Below are 21,978 nucleotides of genomic sequence, written 5' to 3' on the forward strand. Positions count from 1 at the left end.
ATATTTCTTTTGACCTTTTCCTCTTCCTGTGACTATAGTTCCACTGGTGACCCTGTCCAACACACTGCCCAGACAACTATTCTGAAATAAAAACAGAAAACGCTGGAAAGGCTCCGCAGGTAGGCAGGGAAGGCGATAGGGTGGAAGACATGGCAGATTAAGTGACAGAAGGGTTTATATTTCAGGGCCAAAGGAAATAGTGATGGGGCAAGAAAAGAAACCAAGAAACAATCTGCCTGAAAGTAAAATAAGAGAAAAACGGAAATATGCAAAGTAAAGGAAATTGAGGGGACTTGCGTTTATGGTCTGAGATGATTGAACTCCACCTGGAGTCCAAAAGGCTGCCAGGTGCCTCTCAACAAAATATGAGGTGCTGTTCCTCAAGCCCATGTTGAACTTCACTAAAACAGTTCAGCAGGCCAAGGACAGAGATGTCAGCGTGGGAGCAAAATGGAGAATTCGAATGACCGACTAGCCGGAAACCCGAGGTCATTTATTCATTCTGCGGACTCCATTCGCTCTTATTGTGAGAGATATCACAAGTACCTGATATGTTCTTTGTACTGTTCTCCAAGATAACCAAAGTTGTAGTGTTGGACAAAGAACATAAAACTATATGTTTAAATCAAAACTAGCTTATTTTACACTACTTAAATTGGTTCGCACACTCTACTGAGTAACAGTTAACAAAATTAGTATTGAATCTACGATACAGTAATTCATTATATCTTTAATATATAACCTACACTCTAACTCAACTTTGCATTATCCTTCTACATCAACTTCTCCAACAGCTTCTCCCAGAATGCCGAGAGATAAGACTACTCAGTGATCCCATCTAGTGTTGATATACATGAACATCATCTTGCTAACCCTTTACTCTCCTTAGACTATACGTATCATTACAGTACCGACTGCTTTTCACTACTTTGCCTCTCTGCTTTCTCCTTGCAGATGAGCATGGAAAGAAGTTGTTAATCCGATCACCGGAGGCGTTCAGAACCAAACCCTGATCTTATCCGGATCCATCGTCCTCAATCTCCCAGTTGGCTCCTAATTGGTTTTCCTCCTCTTCTAACTCTGGGCTATTAAACCCAATTGTCAGATTTAGCTGCCGCGCTGCGTAAGATAACCTAACATCTAACGGGCCTGTATGACAAACTGACAGCACAGTAGTGGGCCATTTCCAGCAGCTGTATTCTGGCATTTATGCTCCATGTGAGCCTCCTCTAATCCCACTTCATCTTATCAATTAACCTGTCCTTCCACTCCTTTCTCCCTCGTGTGCTTACCTCGCTCCAGACCATCACCTTCGCAATTCCCCTTATCGCCACGCCTACAAACGTGCTACAGGAGATCTTGTGGTGCAGTGGGGAGTGCTCCTGCCTCTGAACCCGAAGCTCCAGGTTTGTGTCCCACCCCAGGAGTTGGTGGCCAAGGAACATGCGTTCATAACACAGCCAACCTGAAACTCCATCCAACACATGGCAATGAGAGGGTGCAAGAGTGGGGGAGATTCCTGGGTCAGCCACTTGACGGAAAGAACGATGGAGACGCCACCATCGCTGTTCATAGCTCCAGGCTAACATGCGTGTTGCTACAACAACAACTTTGACTCCCTCAGTGATCTCGAACGCACCACCAATGCGGTAGAAAATTCATTTTCTATGTAAAAGAAATTTCTCCTGAATTCCTAACTGGATTTGTTGGAGACCGATTTATATTGACGGTCTCTGATTTTAGACTTGCCCACACGGGGAAACATCTGCCCTGCATCCACCACAAAACCACTTTGTAATTTTGGAAGTTTCTATTAGGGCCTGGAACCTGCAATCTTCAGATCAGTACAGCTGAACCAGGCCGCATGACACATTCACTGCTTAACATAGAGTTTCACATTTCCTTCATAAGTTGGGATTTTCAAAATATATTACGTGAATTGTGTTTCTCTGAAAGGATAACATTTTTCTAAGATTCAAGGACTGGAAATTCTCAGGGGCCTTGACAGGGCCGATACTGAAAGGTTGTGGCAGAGTCTAGGACCAGGGGGCATAATCTCAGCGTTATGGGTCGTCCATTTAAAACAGAGATCATACAATTCCTACAGTGTAGAAGGCGGCCAACGCCCTCCAGGCCAGCAATCCAGGCCAACACCGACCCTCTGAAAGAGCACCCTACCCAGGCCCACCCCCCGATCCTATTCCCATAACCTCACCTAACGTGCACATCTTTTGGACACTGAGGGGCAATTTTAGTATGGCCAATCCACCTGACCTGCACATCTTTAGACTGGGAGGAAACCAGAGCACCCGGACGGAAACCCACACAGACAATGTGAAAGCTCCACACAGACAAGGCTGGAATTGAACCGGGGTCCCTGGTGCTGTGAGACAGCAGTGCTAACCACCGTGCCACCCTCGGCACGATGAGCAGGAATCTCTTCTCTCAGCAGGTAATGAGTGTGTGGAACGCTTTACCGCAGAGAGCTGTAAAGGCTGGGTCGTTAAGGCATCACGGTTCCCGAAAGTGAGGAATTCTCTCCTTCCTAGGGGGCTAGGTTGGCATCGGAGTGGTCCCGGCAGCTCCAGCCGGCGCGGAACAGCCGGTGCGAGTTTGCACATGCGCAGAATGGCTGGCGTATTTCCGCACATGCGCGCTACGGCCTGCGTATTTCCGCACATGCGCGGGGGTTCCCTTCTCCCCGCTGGCCCCCGGGCAATATGGCGGAGCCCTACAGGGGCCCGGCGCGGAGTAAAATATGCCCCCACAGAACCAGCCGGCCGGCCGATCGGTAGGCCCCGATCGCGGGCCAGGCCACCGTAGGCCCCCCACCCCCCCCCGGGGTCGGAACCCCCCGCCTCCCTCCAGAACGGCCCCCGCAGACTCACCTTTCAGATCGCGCCGCCTGGGACCCGAGTAATCCACGCCGGCGGGACTCGGCCAAACACGTCGGCCACTCGGCCCATCGGGGCCCGGAGAATCGCCGGGAGGGGGTGGGGGGGGGGGCCTGCTATCAACGGCCCCCGACCGGCGCGGCGGGAGTCCCGCAACAGGCGCCCAAGCATCGGAGCCGGAGAATGGGGAAGCCGGCGTCGGGGTGGCGGGGCGAGATCGGAGAATCCCATCCCTGATCAGTCAAGGTCTCATTGAATGGCGAGCAGGCTCGATGGGCCGAATGGCCACCTTCTGTTTCTGTGTCTTGTGGTCTCGTGGAAAATACCTGCCTTTTTGCCTGATTAATGACAAGAAACTGCATGTTGGAAAGGTGCCCATTCTTGCTATGTTGTTAGCTGAATAGAGCAAGTACCCCTTGTTGAGGGAGAAATTCTGACGCCCTCCCGGCCACCTCCTCCAAAGGCACAGCCCCATTTTGTGGCTTTGAACTAAAAGCGGAGAGTCCCAGGATAGGTGCTGAAACATCTGCCAGTGCCCAGCAGCCAAACAGAGTCATAAATCACAATTTTAAACTAGGGACATCGGCAGATACCGAGCAATTAGTAAAAGGAAAAACTGGAGGTGGATTAAACTCATACCAGCGCGTTGGACAAACACTCTGCTCCTCAGAAGAGTCAGGATCTGTGGACTGGTGATGCACCAACATGCTTTACTTCGATGTTTCTCATTGTAAACATTTTCCTTTACCAAATTTGCCATTTTTAATAAATAAATGATGCCCCCTTTAACTTTAGGGAAGGAAATAGCGAGGGTGGACCAGGAGTTTCAAAGGGTGGATTTCTATGGCCTCCTTGACTCTGGGAGTGGGTGGCTGGCAGGGGATGTCACCTGGCGAGGTGGGGGGTCACCGTGCTTGCTTCACTCACCACCGCTGGAATTTTTACCTGCCCTTGAGATGAAATGAAATAACTGAGACCCTTAAATCGGCAAACTAATGGCCGCATATGGGCCTCTTCCTGCTGTTGTTGAATTTTAGCAATGGTGGGACATGCCCGTGCCATGTGCCTATGAATGGTGATCCCTGCCCCGACTCACAGCCCCTTGATTACAGCCACCCCGCCCCCATCACTGGAGTCCTGCCTCACTAGCCCCAGCGAAATCCACCCGATGGTGGCCTCCACACCCACCCTCTGCCAGGGCCTGCCTGACTGGCCCTGGCAAAGCCACCCCATTTACATTGGTGTCTGGCCTCCAGCGACAATCCTTTTGTGGGGGACTGGCTGCAGTTCCAGCAGTGGCCACCGCTCCCAGTGGTGCAGCAGGGACCGGAGGCCTGCCGGCTATCCGATTGTCGTGGTAGCTCTTGGAGGTGGGACTTTCCCCTAGATAGAGGCAGAGGCCGTAACCTGAGTCAATTGTCACGCCAACTGCTGTAAAACCAGTTTGGGGTTTCCCAGCCCTGCGGAGGCGAGCTTGGGCCTGCCTGTGCAGCAGGGGTTGGGCCACTGCCTCCGCCTAAATATTCTGACCACGGAATCACTGAGTGATGCAGAAAGAGGCAGTTGAGCTCATCTTGGCTGTGCTGGTATCCAATTCCCCCCCAATCCTGCTCGTCTCCCTACCGCTATTCCCCCCAGGAGATCTGCTGCCGTGGGTTTGTCACCTTTGTCTGTCTTGCTCTGTCCTTACACATCCGATGTAACTCACTTGCGTCCGCTCTCTTTCTTCTGCCCTCCACTTCGCCCTCTCGGAGAGGTCCCTGTAGCTTTTCAACTCTGAGCACGTGGCCGGAATACTGAGGTTACCTTTTCTGGAAGTCACTTTGTACTGTTCTTTTTCCCATTTCAATTTCAAGCCCCTCTCATTTGTCTAATGGCCCGATAGATGGAAGTTTTAACATAAGTCTCAGCATTCGCATTTCAGAGGCTTATCTTTTCTTTCACTGATCTCTACTTATTATCTCTGAGATGTGCAGGAAATTCCTCCCAGACCCTGTAAAATCTTTTCACATTCAGAGAGGGAACTCTTGAATGTGCTTCACCAGGCCTTACCTGGGACTAAGAGGTACAAAAGAATTTTCTGGCTGAATTTCTAACAGCCAGGATTCTTGCATATCAGGAGAGCAGAAGCACACTGGTTAGCACTGATGCCTTACAGCGCCAGTGACCCAGGTTCGATACCGACCTAGGATGACTGTCTGTGTGGAGTCTGCAGGTTCTCTCCGTGTCTGCGTGTGTTTCCTCCGAGTGCTCCGGTTTCCCACCACAGTCCAAAGATGTGCAGATGAGGTGGATTGACCATGCTAAAATTGGCCCTTCGTGTCCAAAGGTTAGGTGGGGTAACAAGGATGGGGAGGGGGAGTGGGCCTGGGTAGGGTTCTCTGTCAGTGGGTCGGTGCAGACTTGATGGGCCAAATGGCCTCCTTCTGCACTGTGGGCATTCTATGATTCTATGTGTGTGCAGTTTGGGTTGGCAGGAGAGGCTTGGGAGCTAGGAGAGAAAAATTGACAAGTTTACCTAACCTGTAAAAAAAATAGACTGTTCCACATAGTCCTGTTCTCTGAGTAAATCTCCCTTGTAAATTGTCCTTGTGAATCTCATGCAGAAGAGCTTAGACATTCAGCCAAATGATCCCCTTCTCTTACCTGACCAGGTTTAACGTTTTCACAGATATAGGATTCGTGGTCTTTGACAAACTCTGGCGCATTGTCATTGATGTCGAGGACTTTAATTGTGACTGATACGCTCCCAATTTGTGTGGGGTTCTCTGAAATGAGACAAACACTATCTAAACAGCTGATTTGACCAAACTTTAACGTTTAACATCATTCATAGTCATCTCGTGCAACACTGCACAAATCCCGAATTCAATATTCGGCTTAACACGATATGAACTTGTTAAATCAGGATAAGCCACGGGACAGGCCATCCATCCAAATTATTCATTGCGCCCTTCCTGTAAATAGGAAAAATTGACAACATCAAGGAGACATCAACATGATCAACAGGGAGTGATGTCCGGGGTAACAACTGAGATGTAGAAATGCCAGACAGGCCCCAGAGTGAAGGCTTCTTCAAAGGCGCGCAAAGGAGGCCAAAATCACAGATGAAGCGGAATAAGGATTAATAAGCGATCACCAGGATCTCTCAAGGATTTTGACAAATGAAGAATGAGACAGCATTATTTTACCATGCCGCCTCACCAGAACCCAGGCGGTCAACATCCTTGGCTCCGGCCAGTGAGGGAGGGGAGGGGCTCGGCCACCTCCAATCCCTCATGACCAACATCCGGAGCAGGGCAACACAGGACCAGTGGTTGGAAGGCTACACCAATCCGATGCCTGAACCAGAGGATTGGGTGTGCTCCATCGAATTTAATTTTCCCAGCCGCCAGGTAGAGATTCCCAAAAGGTACACCCGATCCTCAAACGCAGCTGGGAACATCTCCGCTGCCTGACCCCCAGGGACCGGATCAGCACCATCCCCCTCTTCTTCCCCGTCTCTCTCTCTCTCTTCCGACTCCATTAGGATGGCCGACAAAGGGCAGCACGGTGGCGCAGTGGTTAGCACTGCTGCCTCACGGCGCCGAGGTCCCAGGTTCGATCCCGGCTCTGGGTCACTGTCTGTGTGGAGTTTGCACATTCTCCCCGTGTCTGCGTGGGTTTCACCCCCACAACCCAAAGATGTGCAGGGTAGGTGGATTGGTCACGCTAAATTGCCCCTTAATTGGAAAAAAATGAATTGGGTACTCTAAATTTATTTTAACAAAAAGAAAAAGGATGGACAACAGGCCATGGAGCAGACACTCAACTGTACGGAGGTGGGTTTCCACCAGGGACAGTGCTTTCGTTATTGCAAGAACCCCCTTGTGCACCTCCATTACCTCCATAAAGACACCCCGCAACTCTTAGAATTAGGCCCTGATGACCTGTCCCTCAGAGCCAAGACCTTCAGACAGAAGAGCATTTCGTTGGCAGCCATTATCCATTATGCACACCGTGTCGTCGGGGCGGAGGTCCGCTCAAAAACAACTGCGCCACTAAAGGCAGCGCCCCTAACTCCTTCAAGCCAATTTAGAGGGTCGGCCCTGATTGCTTCCCCTGACTGGGGAATCTAAAAGACAGGGTAAAGGGTCGGTTGTGCAGGTGTGAGATGAGGAAAAATGCCTTCACTCAAAGGGTTGTGAATCTTTGGAATTCTCTCCCCCAGAAGGTGGTGGATGTTCCACCATGGAGCACACTTTAGGCTGATGTAGGCAGATTTCTGACTCCTTAGAGAATCAAGGGATCTGGGGAGTTGGGCAAAGTGGAGTTGAGACAATAGGTCAGCCCTGATCTTATTGGATGGTGAGGAGCTCAAGTGCCTGTATGGGCTGCACCTGCTTCTATTCCTGATGTTCTGATGTTGATTGTGATCACCATCAGCACACATCAGAAAATTGCGAGCATGGGATCTCCCAGTACAGAGCCTCAGTGGGACCGTATCTGGGGCTGGATTCTCTGATCGCCCAGCCGCGCGTGTCTCTTGCGAGGAAAGGTTGGGTCGGCATCCACTGGAGTTTAGAAGAATGAGAGATCTTATTGGAACGTGGAACACCTTGAGGGGCCTTGGCAGGGTGGAGGTTGTTTCCCCTGGTGGGGGAGTCTGGAACTACGGGTCACGGTTTAAAAATTCGCGGTCTGCCGTTTAAGACGGAGACGAGGAGAATTTCCTTTCTCTCAGAGGGTCGTCTGCCGGTGGAATTATCTTCCCCAGAAAGGCTGGGTCATTGAATATATTCAAGGCTGCACTGGAAGGATTTTTGATGGACGAGGGAGTGAAGGTTTTTTGGTGGGGTGGAAGGGGAGGGGGGGGCGGTGCAGGCGAGATAGTGGAGTTCAGGCCACAGTCAGGTCAGCCATCATCCCACCAGATGACGCAGCAGGCTCGATGGGCCGAATGGCCTATTCGTGCTCCCAACTCTCGTGTTCCTACGGCATGGAGGCTTTCTTGCTCTCGCAGTACATGTTCTGGAACTAGGCCACGAAGCCAGTACACACTCCGGATTATCACACGAATCCTCCTGATCATTTCACAGCTGAACAGGAGTGTATGACACGCCATGTGATGGGGAGCGAGAAAACCACATACAAGAGAATCTGTAACTTAGGCAAACACACCATCCTGGCAAAGCAGTTAATCAAAAATCTCCGACGTTATTAACTGCTGAGCTAATCCAGCATTTTCTGTTTTTATTATTAACGTGGGAAACCTTATTAATATTTATTAATGTGGGACAAACGGCTGCACATAAGATAAAATCCAAATGTTGACAACTTGAAAGGCTCCTTGGAAATTTGGCTGAACTCTCTCTCGCTCCTGACACGTTATTTGAGCGCATTTTCTGCGCCGATAGCTCCTATTAACTTGTGTCGCATGCGGGTGCGAAACCTAATCAAACTGAATGAAAGCAAATAAACCATCAAAGCAAGAAAACCCCCATCATTTTTAATCAAATATTGAATAATCTTCAGTCACTCACTCATCTCCATTGCCAGGATTGTGATATTGTGCCAAGAGAGTTGTTCCCGGTCCAATGACTTGGCAATCATTAAAGCTCCGGAAGCGATATCGATGTAGAAGAACCTGGTGGGGTCAGTGGATCGATCGATTGAATATCTTTGGAATGAGTGGGAAACAAGGGAGGAAAGTGCACTGTTAATAATCTCGGAATTTTCTTGCATCGGCAGACAGCAATCAAAGGCAGTTTGGTAGCCACCCAAATTTCTCTCAAAGGGAGACAGGAAAGTGGAGCTGAGGACACTTTCAGGTCAGCCATGATCTTATCAAATGGTGGGACAGGCTTGACGGGCCAACTGGCCGACACCTGCTCCAAATTCAAATGATCTTGCGAGAACAGGGGGCCCAGCGAGAGAAGGTGACTAAATTCAGAAACAAGCTGGAAAACGGATGTGGGATCTTACAGAGCCAAAACGTCTTGGGGTTTAACGTCAGCTTATTTTGAACACGGTGGACTGAAGTCACTATGATGTCCATTGATTGAATACAGAGCCTTTGCAATACTTATCCCATTATACCAAGGTTTCACAGAATAGTACAGCACAGAAAGAGGCTATTCAGCCCATTGAATCTGTGCCAGCTCCGGCAATGAGCAATCCAGTTATTCCCACTCCATGTTCTTTCCACATACCCCAGCATCTTTTTCTTAAGCACGTTATTATCCAATCCCCTTTTGAAAACCGCTGCCCAATCTGCACCCACCACCCTAGCGGCCATTGTATCCCAAATCCCAGTCGCTTGTTGTGTAAGACAAAGTTCCCCGTGTCGCCCCTTGTTCTTTTGCCAGTCACCTTAAATCTATGACCTCCCATTAGTGGCCCTCAGCCAATCTCTGGTAGAATCATGAGGGCTGATTTTCCCCACTTCCTGCTGCCTGGCTGCAGGACCATGACCCTGAGTGACCCCTAAACCGTACAAAATGGGGTAAAGGGTTGAAGTACAAAGACATCTTGGGACACGCCTGTGCCTTGATGCCATGGGCAGACAGCAGAGGAAATCAAGACAAGAAAATTGGATACATTGCGTCTTCCGCCACCCCCCCTTGAACACACACAATTCCCATCGAGATCCATTATAAAGGATCTTGTCATTTTACAAAATTCCCCCCATCGTCAGACGTCATTAACAAAAATTTTTAAAACAGGCCATTCAGCCCATCAACCGCGGGACCCAGCTTGTCGAATCCCAAAGTCCCGCTGACCCTCAGTGTCTTCTAACATTGCTCTGTCACAAACAGCTGTCGAGTTCCCTTTTTACATCATTTATAAATGCCGCTGTTTTCAACATTCCAGTCACCGTCTGCATTCAGAGGAAAGTGCTTTTCGAAGCTCCCCCTTTGATTCTGTGGCACTGCTTGCAGCAGAAACTCAGCCATTCAGCGCAGTTAGTTCGAGCAAAAACTCACAAAAAGCAAACAGCCTTGGAAAAATGGATTGAGAAAAGGCTGTTCATCTCATTCTATTCTGGAGATGATAACTCTGTAACTACATTAGAGTTTGACTCGGCCTAACTGTCCGATGTTCCTCATAACAGAAAGAGAATTAAATCGCCTTATCACTGGGGTAATTACGGATCCTTAATAAATCGCCACTCTTTCGAAAGGACAGGATTTGCACAGCTTGGTCCTCTGGCTGAGCTATAGTTGAAAAGCACCTGTTTTGGTTGATGGTGCTTCTACCTCCCAATACCAAGGTTGTGGGTTCAAGTCCCACTCCAGCACTTGATCTAAGCTGACGGCCCATTGCAGCACTGAGAGACTGCTGCACTGTTGGAGCTGCTATCTACAGGATGAGACCTAAACCAAGAGCGTGATTTAAAAGAAAAAAAAACAGAGTCCCGTTTTGGACACACTTAGCGGGGTGTTTCCCGTTGCTTGCAGGTCTGAGATCGACGCCGTTATTAATCGGGACTCTGCTTCTTTATCGGGCCTCGGTGAGGAACCATTACCTGTACCAATGAGCTCAGCTCGCCAGTGCACGAAGAGATTGTGGTGTTAATTTTAAATGGCGCCCCAACCTCTTGACTGCCCCCCCCCCTCTCTTCCCCACCGCAGCCTAGGATCCCCCCCCCAAGCGCTATTACGCCTGGCCCACGTTTGTGGAGACCAGTGCTAAACAGCGTCTGGTCGATTCCGCGCTTTGGGTAATTCCGGCGCAGCCATATTCAAGTCAACTTCAATATGCAAATCTGGTTCACGCTTGAGGGTGATACCCGGATCACGATGATACCCGGATCACGGTGATACCCGGATCACGCTGATACCCGGATCACGGCGATACCCGGATCACGGTGATACCCGGATCACGGTGATACCCGGATCACGGTGATACCCGGATCACGCTGATACCCGGATCACGCTGATACCCGGATCACGCTGATACCCGGATCATGGTGCCTCGTGAGGTGTAACAAGTAATGTAAATCTTGTGATATTTACCGGACTCGTCGCATCCTGAGTCGTGCCCGACAGGGCTGTTAGATTGCGACCCTGGACTCCATGCAACTGGTGAAGTGGGTGTAATTCAGGCTTTTTGCTTGGGGAGTTTGGGGGGCCATATTTCAATATGTTTATCACTCAAGGGGCCAATGAGTACATTTTGGAAAGATAAAGAGTGGCATTCTCCGTTAGCTGACGTCGAAATCGGGAAATGCGATTGGGCGGAGAATCGGTTCTGACGCCAAAAGCGTGGCGGCGCCGTTTTGACGTCAAATCGCTATTCTCCATCACCTCGACAGCGGTGTCAATGTGTTCCGGAACGCACGTACAGTAAACACGGTTTGCATATCATTAGCGGGCCCGACCCAGTATTCTCCGGGGCCTCCGCGATTCTCCGCCTCCGATGGGCCGGGGTTCCCGACAGCGCGGTTCACTTGTGCTTTTAAACATCGTCAAACTGGTATCATGGCTGCTGAGGTTAAGAGAGGGGGCTGGGGGGGGTACGGAAAGTGTCCAACGTCACCATAGTTTGCTGACAGTTGTGCCACTGACCGGGGGACTTCTGCCAGGATTGGGGGGAGTAGCGGGGGGTTGGCCAGGAGGTGGGCTGTGGGGTCGGGGTGGACGGGCATGGAACACCATTGCCGCGGCAGGCAAGGCAGCCATGCAGCTGCACACACTGCTAACAGCCCACTCTGAACTTAGTACCATGGGTTGTATAGGTGTGTTCCCCCCCCCCAAGGGTACCACCCTAGGTGCCACCTGGTCTCAGCCAATCCATCAGCTGTATGGGCGCGCTCCAGCACAACCAGTGCCACCCTGTTGGCTGGGATGAGTGTGTGTGGGGAGTGTAATGTGTGTGTGCGGCTGGGATGAGTGTGTGTGGGGAGTGTAATGTGTATGTGCGGCTGCAGCTTGTCAGCCTCCCGAGAGTCAATCACGGACCCGGCGAATCCCGCACCGTTTCTCATTGGAATCGATTGTGTTCCTCGTGGCGTCGATGCTAGCCCCTCAATAATAGCGAATTCGGTCCAGGTACGGTGCCAGTTTTTCTGTCGTGGAAGTCCACGAATTCTGAGTTGGTGTCAACACTTCATCTCAGAAACGGAGAATCCACTTCCGGTGGCCACTATGAAGGACTAAGTCGCACATTTGGTGGCTGCCGCTCGGGTCGGACTTTTGGACCTTTTCCCCTGATTTTCTACCGGACTTGAACTGGTAAAACTGATGATAGAGGCAATTGTGTACTGAATTCGCACATTGGTGCATGGAGAGAAGGACTAGAAGTGCTCGTAAAGGCAGAAACAGAAAGACAGAGAAGGCTTGGGCCGAAGCTGCAGCGGGAGACAGCATGGCGGAGGACCAGACCTCTGGGTTGTTAGCCCAGCGGTCAACGGAGCAGCTGATGCAAGTTATTCAGGAAGACTTTGCTAAGCAGAAACGGGACTGCTTGGAACCGATAAAAGAGTCGATTGAACGGCTGGAGCTTAGATTGGTCGCCCAAGATCGGGCGTTCCAGAAAGTAGAGAAGGTGCTGGCTGAGCAGGAGGAACATCAAACTGCGGTGGAGTTGGAGGTGGGGATGCTGAGAGACCAGCAGAAGAAGCTCCTGTAGAAGGTGGAGGACCTAGAGAATAGGTCCCGCCGGCAGAACCTGAGAATCGTTGGGCTCCCGGAGGGGTCTGAAGGAGAGGCGCTGAGGCATACATAGCGGGTATGTTTGAGAAGCTGCTGGGGGATGGGGCATTCTCCCGACCCTTGGAGGTGGACAGGGCTCACAGAGCGCCCGCGAGGAAGCCGCGGACGGGAGACCCCCCGAGGGCAATGGTGGTGAGATTACACAGGTACTTGGATAAGGAGCGCATTCTACAGTGGGCCAAGCAGACACGGAGCTGTAAATAGGACAACAGTGTCCTGCGGGTCTACCAAGACCTGAGTGTGGAGGTGGCCAGGAGAAGAGCAGGTTTCAACCAGATTAGCTCGATTCTTTTCAAGAAAAAGGTGAAGTTCGACTGTTGTATCCGGCCCGTCTCTGCGTCACGTACGAGGAACAGCACTTTTATTTTGAGTCGGCTGAGGACGTGCTGGACTTAATGAAAAGGAAAGGACTGGTGGTGGACTGAGAACTTTTGAACTTTGCTGCAACGTTCATGGTTTTTTTTTCTTTTTGTTTCTCTGTTCTTTTAAAAAAAAGTTTCTTGTTTTTCGTTTTGTGGAAGCTGTTTGTATTGCCTTCTGTATTGATTTGGGACCAATGGTAGAGCTGAGTAAGTTAAGGTTTTCATTTGCACTGTTGGGAGATGGAGGTGTGCTTGTTTAGATTTTGGTGTTTTTTCTGTCGGGCAATTGTGTGGGGATTGTTTGATGTTGGAGTACGTTTGTATGAGCAGGGGGGGGAGGGGGGAGGAAACAATAGGTGGGAGACTATCCGGCACCAGGGATGGGGGCCACCAAGCTAGCTGGGCAGGCTAGCTCACGGGAGCGCAGTGGGGGGTGTGCAAATGCTTGGTTTATCAAAGGGGTTGGGTTACAGAGTGTTGGTACTAGGGGGGGAAAGGGGGGAAAATGTTCTGCTGACGAGGGAGGGACATGGGCCAAGGGACAGAGAGGAGGTTGGGGGCGGAGGCTGCTTGGGGGCGGGCCGGTGGAACGTGCGGAGCATGGGCTGGAGGCGGGCCCAAAAAAGGGGATGGCTGATCGGCGAAGGGGGGGGTGGGGGGGGGGCAATGAGCCCCCCAACTAGGCTGATCACCTGGAATGTTCGAGGGTTAGATGGGCCGGTCAAGAGGGCACGTGTGTTCGCGCATCTTAGGGGACTGAAGGCGGACGTGGTAATGTTGCAGGAGACGCACCTTAGAGTAACTGACCAGATTAGATTGAGGAAAGGCTGGGTCAGTCAGGTCTTTCACTCGGGACTAGATTCAAAGACTAGAGGGGTCGCCATCCTGATCAATAAGCGGGTAGTGTTTGAGGCGGGTAGAATAGTCTCGGATGTGGGAGGTCGGTACATTATGGTCAGTGGGAAACTGGAGGGGGTGCAGGTGGTATTAGTAAATGTGTATGTGCCAAATACCGGACCTGGACTCGCACAGGTTGGTCATGGGAGGGGACTTCAACACAGTTATGAACTCTGGCTTGGACCAGTCAAGCTCGAAAACGGGCAGGGTGCCAGCATTGGCAAAGGAACTAAAAGGGTTCAAGGAGCAGATGGGGGTGGTGGATCCATGGAGATTTGGGCAGCCGAGGGTGAAGGAGTTGTCCTTCTACTCACACGTGCATAAAGTGTACTCCCGGATTGATTTCTTTATTTGAGCAGGGCCTTACTGGCAGGGGCGGTGGACACGGGGTACTCGGCGATCACAATCTCAGACCATACTCCACACTGGGTTGACCTGCAGGTTAGTAAAGACAGTAACCAGCACCCGCACTGGAGGTTGGATGTGGGACATTTGTCTGACGAAGGGGTGTGCGAGCGGCTGAGGAAATGTATTCAGAACTACCTGCAGGTCACGACACGGGGGAAATTTCAGCAGCGATGGTCTGGGAAGCACTGAAGGCGGTGGTCAGAAGGGAGCTGATCTCGATACGGGCCCATAGGGAGAAGGTGGACAGGGTAGAGATGGACCGACTGGTAAAGGAGATATTACAGATCGATAGGATGTATGCGGAGACCCCAGAGGCAGGGCTTTTAAGGGAACGGCGGAGGCTACAGGCGGAGTTCGGCTTGTTAACCTCAGGGGGGGGGGGGGCGGTGGAGCAGCTGAGAAAGGCGAGGGGGACGATCGATGAGCATGGAGAGAAGGCCAGCAGAATGCTTGCACAGCAGCTTAGAAAGAGGGAGGCAGCCAGGGAGATGGGACAGTAAATGACGGAGATGGGAACCTGGTTGGAGATTCAGCAGGGGTGAATAAGGCGTTTAGGGATTTCTACAGTAGGCTGTACAGGTCGGAACCCCCTACGGGGCTGGAGGGGATGAGGCACTTCTTGGAGGGGGCTGAATTTCCCAAAGGTGGACGGGGAGCTGGTAGAAGGGCTGGGGGCCCCGATCGGGTTGGATGGGATTGTCTGTGGGAGGTACTGGGACAGTTCGTATTCATATAATCATAGAATTTACAGTGCCGAAGGAGGCCATTCGGCCCATCGAGTCTGCACCGGCTCTTGGAAAGAGCACCCTACCCAAGCCCACACCTCCACTCTATCCCCATAACCCAGTAACCCCACCCAACACGAAGGGCAATTTTGGACACTAAGGGCAATTTATCATGGCCAATCCACCTAACCTGCACATCTTTGGACTGTGGGAGGAAACCGGAGCACCCGGAGGAAACCCACGCACACACAGGGAGAACGTGCAGACTCCGCACAGACAGTGACCCAAGCCGGGAATCGAACCTGGGATCCTGGAGCTGTGAAGCAATTGTGCTAACCACTGTGCTACCATGCTGCCCACGGGCGGGGCTTTATTGACTGGATCAGGTTGCTGTATCAGGCTCCTGTGGCAAGTATACGGACTAATAGGACAACATCGGACTATTTTAGACTGCACCGGGGGACGAGACAGGGATGCCCCCTCTCCTCACTGTTGTTCGCGCTAGCTATAGAGCCGTTGGCAATTGCTCTGAGAGCCTCAGGGGACTGGAAGGGGCTGGTCCGGGAGGGGGGTGGAGCACAGAGTCTAGCTACGCAGCCGACCTGCTTCTGTATGTATCGGACCTATTAGAGGGGATGGAAGAAATCATGAGGATTCTAGGGGAATTTGGCCGGTTTTTGGAGTATAAGCTAAATATGGGGAAAAGTGAGATGTTTGCGGTCCAGGCGAGGGGACAGGTGAGGCGATTGGGGGAGCTGCTGTTTAGATTAGTAGGGGGAAGATTTAGGTACCCAGGCATTCAAGTGGCGGAATGGGACCGGCTGCATAAATTAAATCTGGCCCGGTTGGTAGACCAAGTGAAGGATGATTTTCGGAGGTGGAACGCGCTTTTGTTGTCACTGGCTGGGAGGATGCAGACGGTGAAGATGACGGTCCTCCCGAGATTCCTGTTCGTGTTTCAATGTCTCCCCATCTTTATTCCACGGTCCTTTTTTAAACGGGTCAACAAAGTGATCTCTGGCTTTGTTTGGGTGGGCAAGACCCCGCGGGTAAGGAAGGTAATGCTTGAGCGGAGTCGGGGAGAGGACGGGCTGGCGCTGCCAAATTTCAGCAACTACTACTGGGTGGCGAATATAGCCATGATCAGGAAGTGGGTGGTGGGGGAGGGGTCGGCATGGGAGCGTATGGAGGCGGCTTCGTGCAAGGGCACCAGTCTGCGGGCGTTGGTAACTGCATCTCTGCCATTCCCGCCGGCGCGGTACTCCACCAGCCCCGTGGTGGTGGCGGCCCTGAGAGTCTGGGGGAAATGGAGGAGACATGTGGGAGCAGAGGGAGCATCGGTCTGGTCCCCAATCTGTAATAATCACCGGTTTGCCCCGGGAAGTATGGATGGGGGTTTCCGGATATGGCGGAGAGCAGGGATTGAAAGGATGGGGGATATGTTTATAGAGGGGAGCTTTCAGAGTATGAGGGCGCTGGAGGAGAAGTTTGGGTTGGCGAGGGGAAACAAATTCAGGTATCTGCAGGTGCTGGACATCCTACGTAAACAGGTCTCAAACATCCCGCTCCTACCACCAAGGGGGATTCAGGACAGGGTAGTTTCCAGAGGGTGGGTAGAAGAAGGGAGCGTCTCGGACATTTACAAGGAACTTATGGGGTCAGAGGAGACGCAGACCGAGGAGCTGAATCGCAAATGGGAGGAGGAGCTGGGAGGAGAGATAGAGGATGGTCTATGGGTGGACGCGTTGAGTAGAGTCAACGCGTCCGCAACATGTGCCAGGCCCAGCCTGATACAATTCAAGGTCGTTCATCGGGCTCACATGACAGTGGCCCGGATGAGTAGATTCTTTGGGGTGGAAGACAGATGTGCAAAATGTGCGGGAGGACCAGCGAACAATGTTCACATGTTCTGGACATGTCCGAAGCTTAGGGGATTTTGGCAGGGTTTTGCAGATGTCATGTCCATGGTGTTAACAACAAGGGTGGCGCTGAGTCCAGAGGTGGCGATTTTCGGGGTGTCGGAAGACCCAGGAATCCAGGTGAACAGGCAGATGTTCTGGCCTTTGCTTCCCTGGTAGCCCGGAGACGGATACTATTAGCTTGGAGGGACTCAAAGCCCCCGAAGTCGGAGACCTGACTATCAGACATGGCTGGCTTTCTCTGTTTGGAGAAAATCAAGTTCGCCTTGAGAGGGTCACTGTTAGGGTTCGTCCGGAGGTGGCAACCGTTCGTCGACTTCTTCGCAGAAAATTAATTGTCAGAGGTGGGGGAGGGGGGGGGGGGGGGGGGGGGTCAGTTTAGCTTAGAGTAGGGGGTTAATAAAGGTGGGACCTGGGAGGGAGACGGCTTTTGCACTATGTTTATAGTTTCATGTACATTGGTTATTGTGTTGTTGTTATACAAAAAAATTACCTCAATAAAATGTTTATTAAAACAAAGAAACAGAGAATCCCACGCAAAGTTTGGCACCACATTGAATATAAATTTAAAAAAACCTGAGTCATGAAAAGAAACAACTTGCTGAGCAACAGAGTCAATGGGGAATGAATCGAGCAGATATTGGAGTGTAACGGGGTGAGAGTGTGTGTTTCTGCCTCACCCCCAGTCTCAGGGTGTCCGCTCAGTCACCTTCACCCACTGTCTTTCTTGACTAGCGAAACTATCCGAGTCAAGGGACGGAAATCGCCGTGAAACCTAAAATTAGCCAGCACTTTTAAAAAGTTCTTCATGCCTTTGAAGAAGAGTTTGCAATGACTTGGGAGTGTTCTCTCTTGATGTTTCTCATTCTGATGGCCACAGGAACACACAGTCCCTGAACTAGTTTTACTAAACACGGAAAAGGAGACTTATCTGAATCAATCTCTTCAGCTCTCATCGTCCCAAAGCCATTTGCTTATATCTTTTGCAATGGTCACCTGCAATCCTTTCTGTCATGTTCTGCAGACTGGCTGATATGAATGATGCACTACAGAACATTTAGTTTTAAATAGTTTATTAAGAGACAACTGCGTGGTAAAGATAACTGGAATAAATAAATAACAAATAATTAACACTAACTATTATAGAGCTACTGCAAAATATGTCTATCCTCCAAAACGACTTACTCCCAACTACCTTGAGGCACAGAGCCGCATGGTAGACTTACACTGCCACACCGCCACCTGCTGTTCGGAGATCATGTATGATATTGAATACAGATTTGTTTTATGCATATCATCACGCTTTACACCTCATTCCTCTCATTGCCCAAGCAGCTTCTGTCAGGTTATTTTAATCAAAACTTAGAATCACTTATTAACCAGTTACATTTTCCACTTTGTGTTGGCTATGTAAGGAATGATAAGTAAATCTTGATCTGTTAAATTAATTCATGTGGACGAGGCGGTTTGGTAAGCATGCATAGATCACACACACATGCAGACACACAACAGACATATGCACAAACAAAACACACATACATCACACAGAGATACACACAACAAACAAACACACCCATACACATATCACACAGAGAAATGCACATCACACACACATATATACATATGCAGACACACACCACGCATTCACACACATATGCACACGCATGTCACACAGAGAGATACACATAACACACACATTTCAATCTGGAGCAGGAATGCCAGATGCTTTTCTGTTTCAGATACTGTGAGGCATGCTCGAGGGCAATACGTTAGAAACTGGGGTCCACAGACTCCCGGAGTCTGCAGAGGCTTTTCGGGGATCAGTGAAATAAAATGAAGTTAGGAGCCATGGATGTGGGAGTGGAGCGAGGCTACCAAGATACGGAGTGGGCTAACGGTCTGACTGAGGAGGGAAGCACAACATGAAGAGGTGCTGAGGGCATCACAAATGTAATTAAAACATTAATTTCAAGCGACACTTTCATATCATGTCTATCATATGGCACATTATCTGTCATTATAGTTTAAATGGGAAGTGCATCATTACCGGTCAATTTGAAAAGGGGTTATTCAACCAAGGAATTTTGTGAATCTCTACTTCAGGGAATGGACACAGAGTGAGCATCATTCACACCCTCCGTACTGCTCAACACAAATCGGCAGCAAAAATAACCATGAAGTATAAATTGTGAAGGCACTGGAGGTGTGCCAAAAACCTGACACAGGGAATGTACTATCTGAGTCAGACATCAAGCAACCAAACTTTGTTACCAAAGCAAGCTGTGCATTGACAGAACGAAACCTTCCAGCCAGCCAGAAAAATGGCAAATGTGCTCGTCCGCAATTCATACTCCCAAGCTATCAAAGCTACACGGCGCTGTGGCTGACGCACTGGTTTGTGATACCAATAATAATCTTTATTATTGTCACAAGTAGGCTTACATTAACACTGCAGTGAAGTTACTGTGAAAATCCCCTAGTCGCCACACTCCGGGGCCTGTTTGGGGACGCTGAGGGAGAATTCAGAATTTCCAATTCACCAGACAAGCACGCCTTTCGGGACTTATGGGAGGAAACCGGAGCGCCCGGAGGAAACCCACGCAGACACGGGGAGAACGTGCAGACTCCGCACAGACAGTGACCCAAGCCGGGAATCAAACCTGGGACCCTGGCGCTGTGAAGCATCAGTGGTAATTACTGTGCTGCCGTGCTGCCCCAACTAAACAGCTACCAAGGGTCATGGCGGGCTTGGTGAGTCAGTTATTGGCGGAACTCTAGTCATTAGAATCTGAGCGTTGATTTAAGGCTGCCCTTCCTGAGGCAAGATCTCAGTGTCATTAGGCTGTGGAGGCTCGTTGCCGCAGTTACTTCGTACCTGATTGAGTTATTGGCCGAATCTGGGTCTTTCGCCGAAACTGTCTGGATGGTGGTGCCAACTGCGACATCTTCGTAAACCTCCACCCGATAGAAGGTCATGTCAAACTGCGGGGGCTCATCCACATCCTCCACAGCCAGGAGCACCCTGGCCGTATCCCGGAACGGACCAAAATTTAAAAATTGCAGGTCCAGGTGCGTGTTCGTTCCCTCCACAGTCAACGTGTAGCTGTCCTTCGTTTCGAAATCTAATGGCTAGAGGGAGATAAACCGAGGGATAAATAATCAGATGCTGGGAACTTATTTCCCTGTAACATTGCTCAACTTCATGCAACCTCTGCCTCAGTTCCTCTTGCTGAAACCCTCGTTCATGCCTTTGGTTGTTTTAAACTCAGGGAGGGGGTTCCAGAGCTTCAGGCCCAGGCCAAAGGTGGAGCAATTAAAATTGGGGATGCTGAAGAGGCCAGAATTAATTGAGTGCAGAGATCTCGGGAGGGCCCTGTGGCTGAGGGAGATTCAAGAGCTACAGTGAAGCGATGGAGGAAGCTGATTCTACCAATGTTCTTCTGGGTGGTCTTCCACATTCCACCCTCCATAGACTCGAGGTCATCTAAATGTCTGCTGCCCTTGTCTCAGCTTGCCCTAGGTTCCTCTCTCATCCCTGTTCTTGCTGACCTACACGGCTCCTGGTCAAATTGCGTCTTGATTTCAAAAATTATCCTTGTTTTCACATCTCTCCATGTCCTCACCCCTCCCCATCTCTGTAATCTCCCCCCAGCCCCACCAACCTCCAAGGTCTCTGTGCCCCCCTAACTCCAGCCTCTGGAACCTCCTCAATCTCCTTGGCTTTGATTGTGTTTCCATAAAGGTGACACCTGGGTACAAGTCGTGCCTGTTATTCGACCAGCCCACGGCACAGTAGATTGGCGCTCCAGACCCCGTCGCCATATTGTACATTGTTGTCTTACCTCCTTTAAGATGATGATGCCGCCTTGGTTGCTAGTATCTGTGACAATGTCAAAGACATTCAGCCCATCGCCATCGACAAAGCTGTAGCTCAATTCAGCATTTAGCCCCTCGTCTGCGTCTTGAGCGAGAACTCTTCCCACTGCCAATCCCACCATCGCAGACTCCATCACTGTCATCTGATACAGCCCTGAGGGAGGGTATAAACAGAGACACATGCCAACTACGTTTCATTCTCCTGGGAGCGTGCGCGTTGCTGGCAAGACCAGCATTTATTGCCCATCACTAATTGGACTTGTGCATCCGGTCGTGAATCACTTACAGCCGAGTGGCTTGCTAGGCCATTTCTGAGCGTAGATAAGAGTCAAAACACATTAGAATCATAAGACATAGGAGCAAAATTAGGCCACTCGGCCCATCGAGTCTGCTCCATCATTCAATCATGGCTGATATTTTCTCATCCCCATTCTCCTGCCTTCTCCCCTTAACCCCTGATCCCCTTATTAATCACGAACCTATCTATCTCTGTCTTAAAGACACTCTGTGATTTGGTCTCCACAGCCTTCCGCGGCAAAGAGTTCCACAGATTCACCACCCTTTGGCTGGAGAAATTCCTCCTCATCTCAGTCTTAAAGGATCGTCCCTTTAGTCTGAGATGGTGTCCTCTGGTTCTAGTTTTTCCTACAAGTGGAAACATCGTCTCCACGTCCACTCTATCCAGGCCACGCAGTATCCTGTAAGTTTCAATAAGATCTCCCCCTCATCGTTCTAAACTCCAACGAGTGCAGACCCAGAGTCCTCAACCGTTCCTCATACGACAAGCTCTTCATTCCAGGGATCATTCTTGTGAACCTCCTCTGGACCCTTTCCAAGGGCAGCACATCCTTCCTTAGATACGGGGCCCAAAACTGCTCACACTACTCCAAATAACCATAGAATCATTGAAAAGTTAAGGCACAGAAGGAGGCCGTTCAGCCCACATTGCTGTGGGTCTGGAGTCACAGGTAAACTAGACCCATAAGGATGGTAAATTGCCTCCCTTGAAGGATATTAATGAACCAGTTGGGCTCCTACAACAATTAAAAAGTTTATCGTTAAATTCACACTTTATTCCAGCCTGATATATTAATTGAATTTAAATGGTGGGATTTGAACCACTGCCTCTAGGGCCGCAATTCTCCGGTCGTTGCGAATCACCTTTCCCGCCGGCAGTGTACCCGCGCCCGCGGGTTTCCTGG

The 21,978-nt window shown here is 50.4% G+C and overlaps 1 protein-coding gene across 4 annotated transcripts in view; it reads right to left on the minus strand.

Annotated features, from left to right (window-relative positions):
* Positions 1 to 21,978, minus strand: part of LOC140425622 (cadherin-20-like) — a 200,865-nt gene that overhangs the window by 8,652 nt on the left and 170,235 nt on the right. For all 4 annotated transcript variants that reach the window (XM_072510126.1, XM_072510125.1, XM_072510124.1 and 1 more), the window contains 4 exons: positions 20,743 to 20,930; positions 19,776 to 20,029; positions 8,417 to 8,553; positions 5,541 to 5,662 (listed from right to left, as the gene is read on the minus strand). In XM_072510126.1, the coding sequence (XP_072366227.1) occupies positions 5,541 to 5,662; positions 8,417 to 8,553; positions 19,776 to 20,029; positions 20,743 to 20,930 (701 nt within the window). The remainder of the gene's footprint in view (positions 1 to 5,540; positions 5,663 to 8,416; positions 8,554 to 19,775; positions 20,030 to 20,742; positions 20,931 to 21,978) is intronic.

This window comes from Scyliorhinus torazame, chromosome 6 (genome assembly GCF_047496885.1).
Source record: "Scyliorhinus torazame isolate Kashiwa2021f chromosome 6, sScyTor2.1, whole genome shotgun sequence".
Lineage (NCBI taxonomy): Eukaryota > Metazoa > Chordata > Chondrichthyes > Carcharhiniformes > Scyliorhinidae > Scyliorhinus > Scyliorhinus torazame.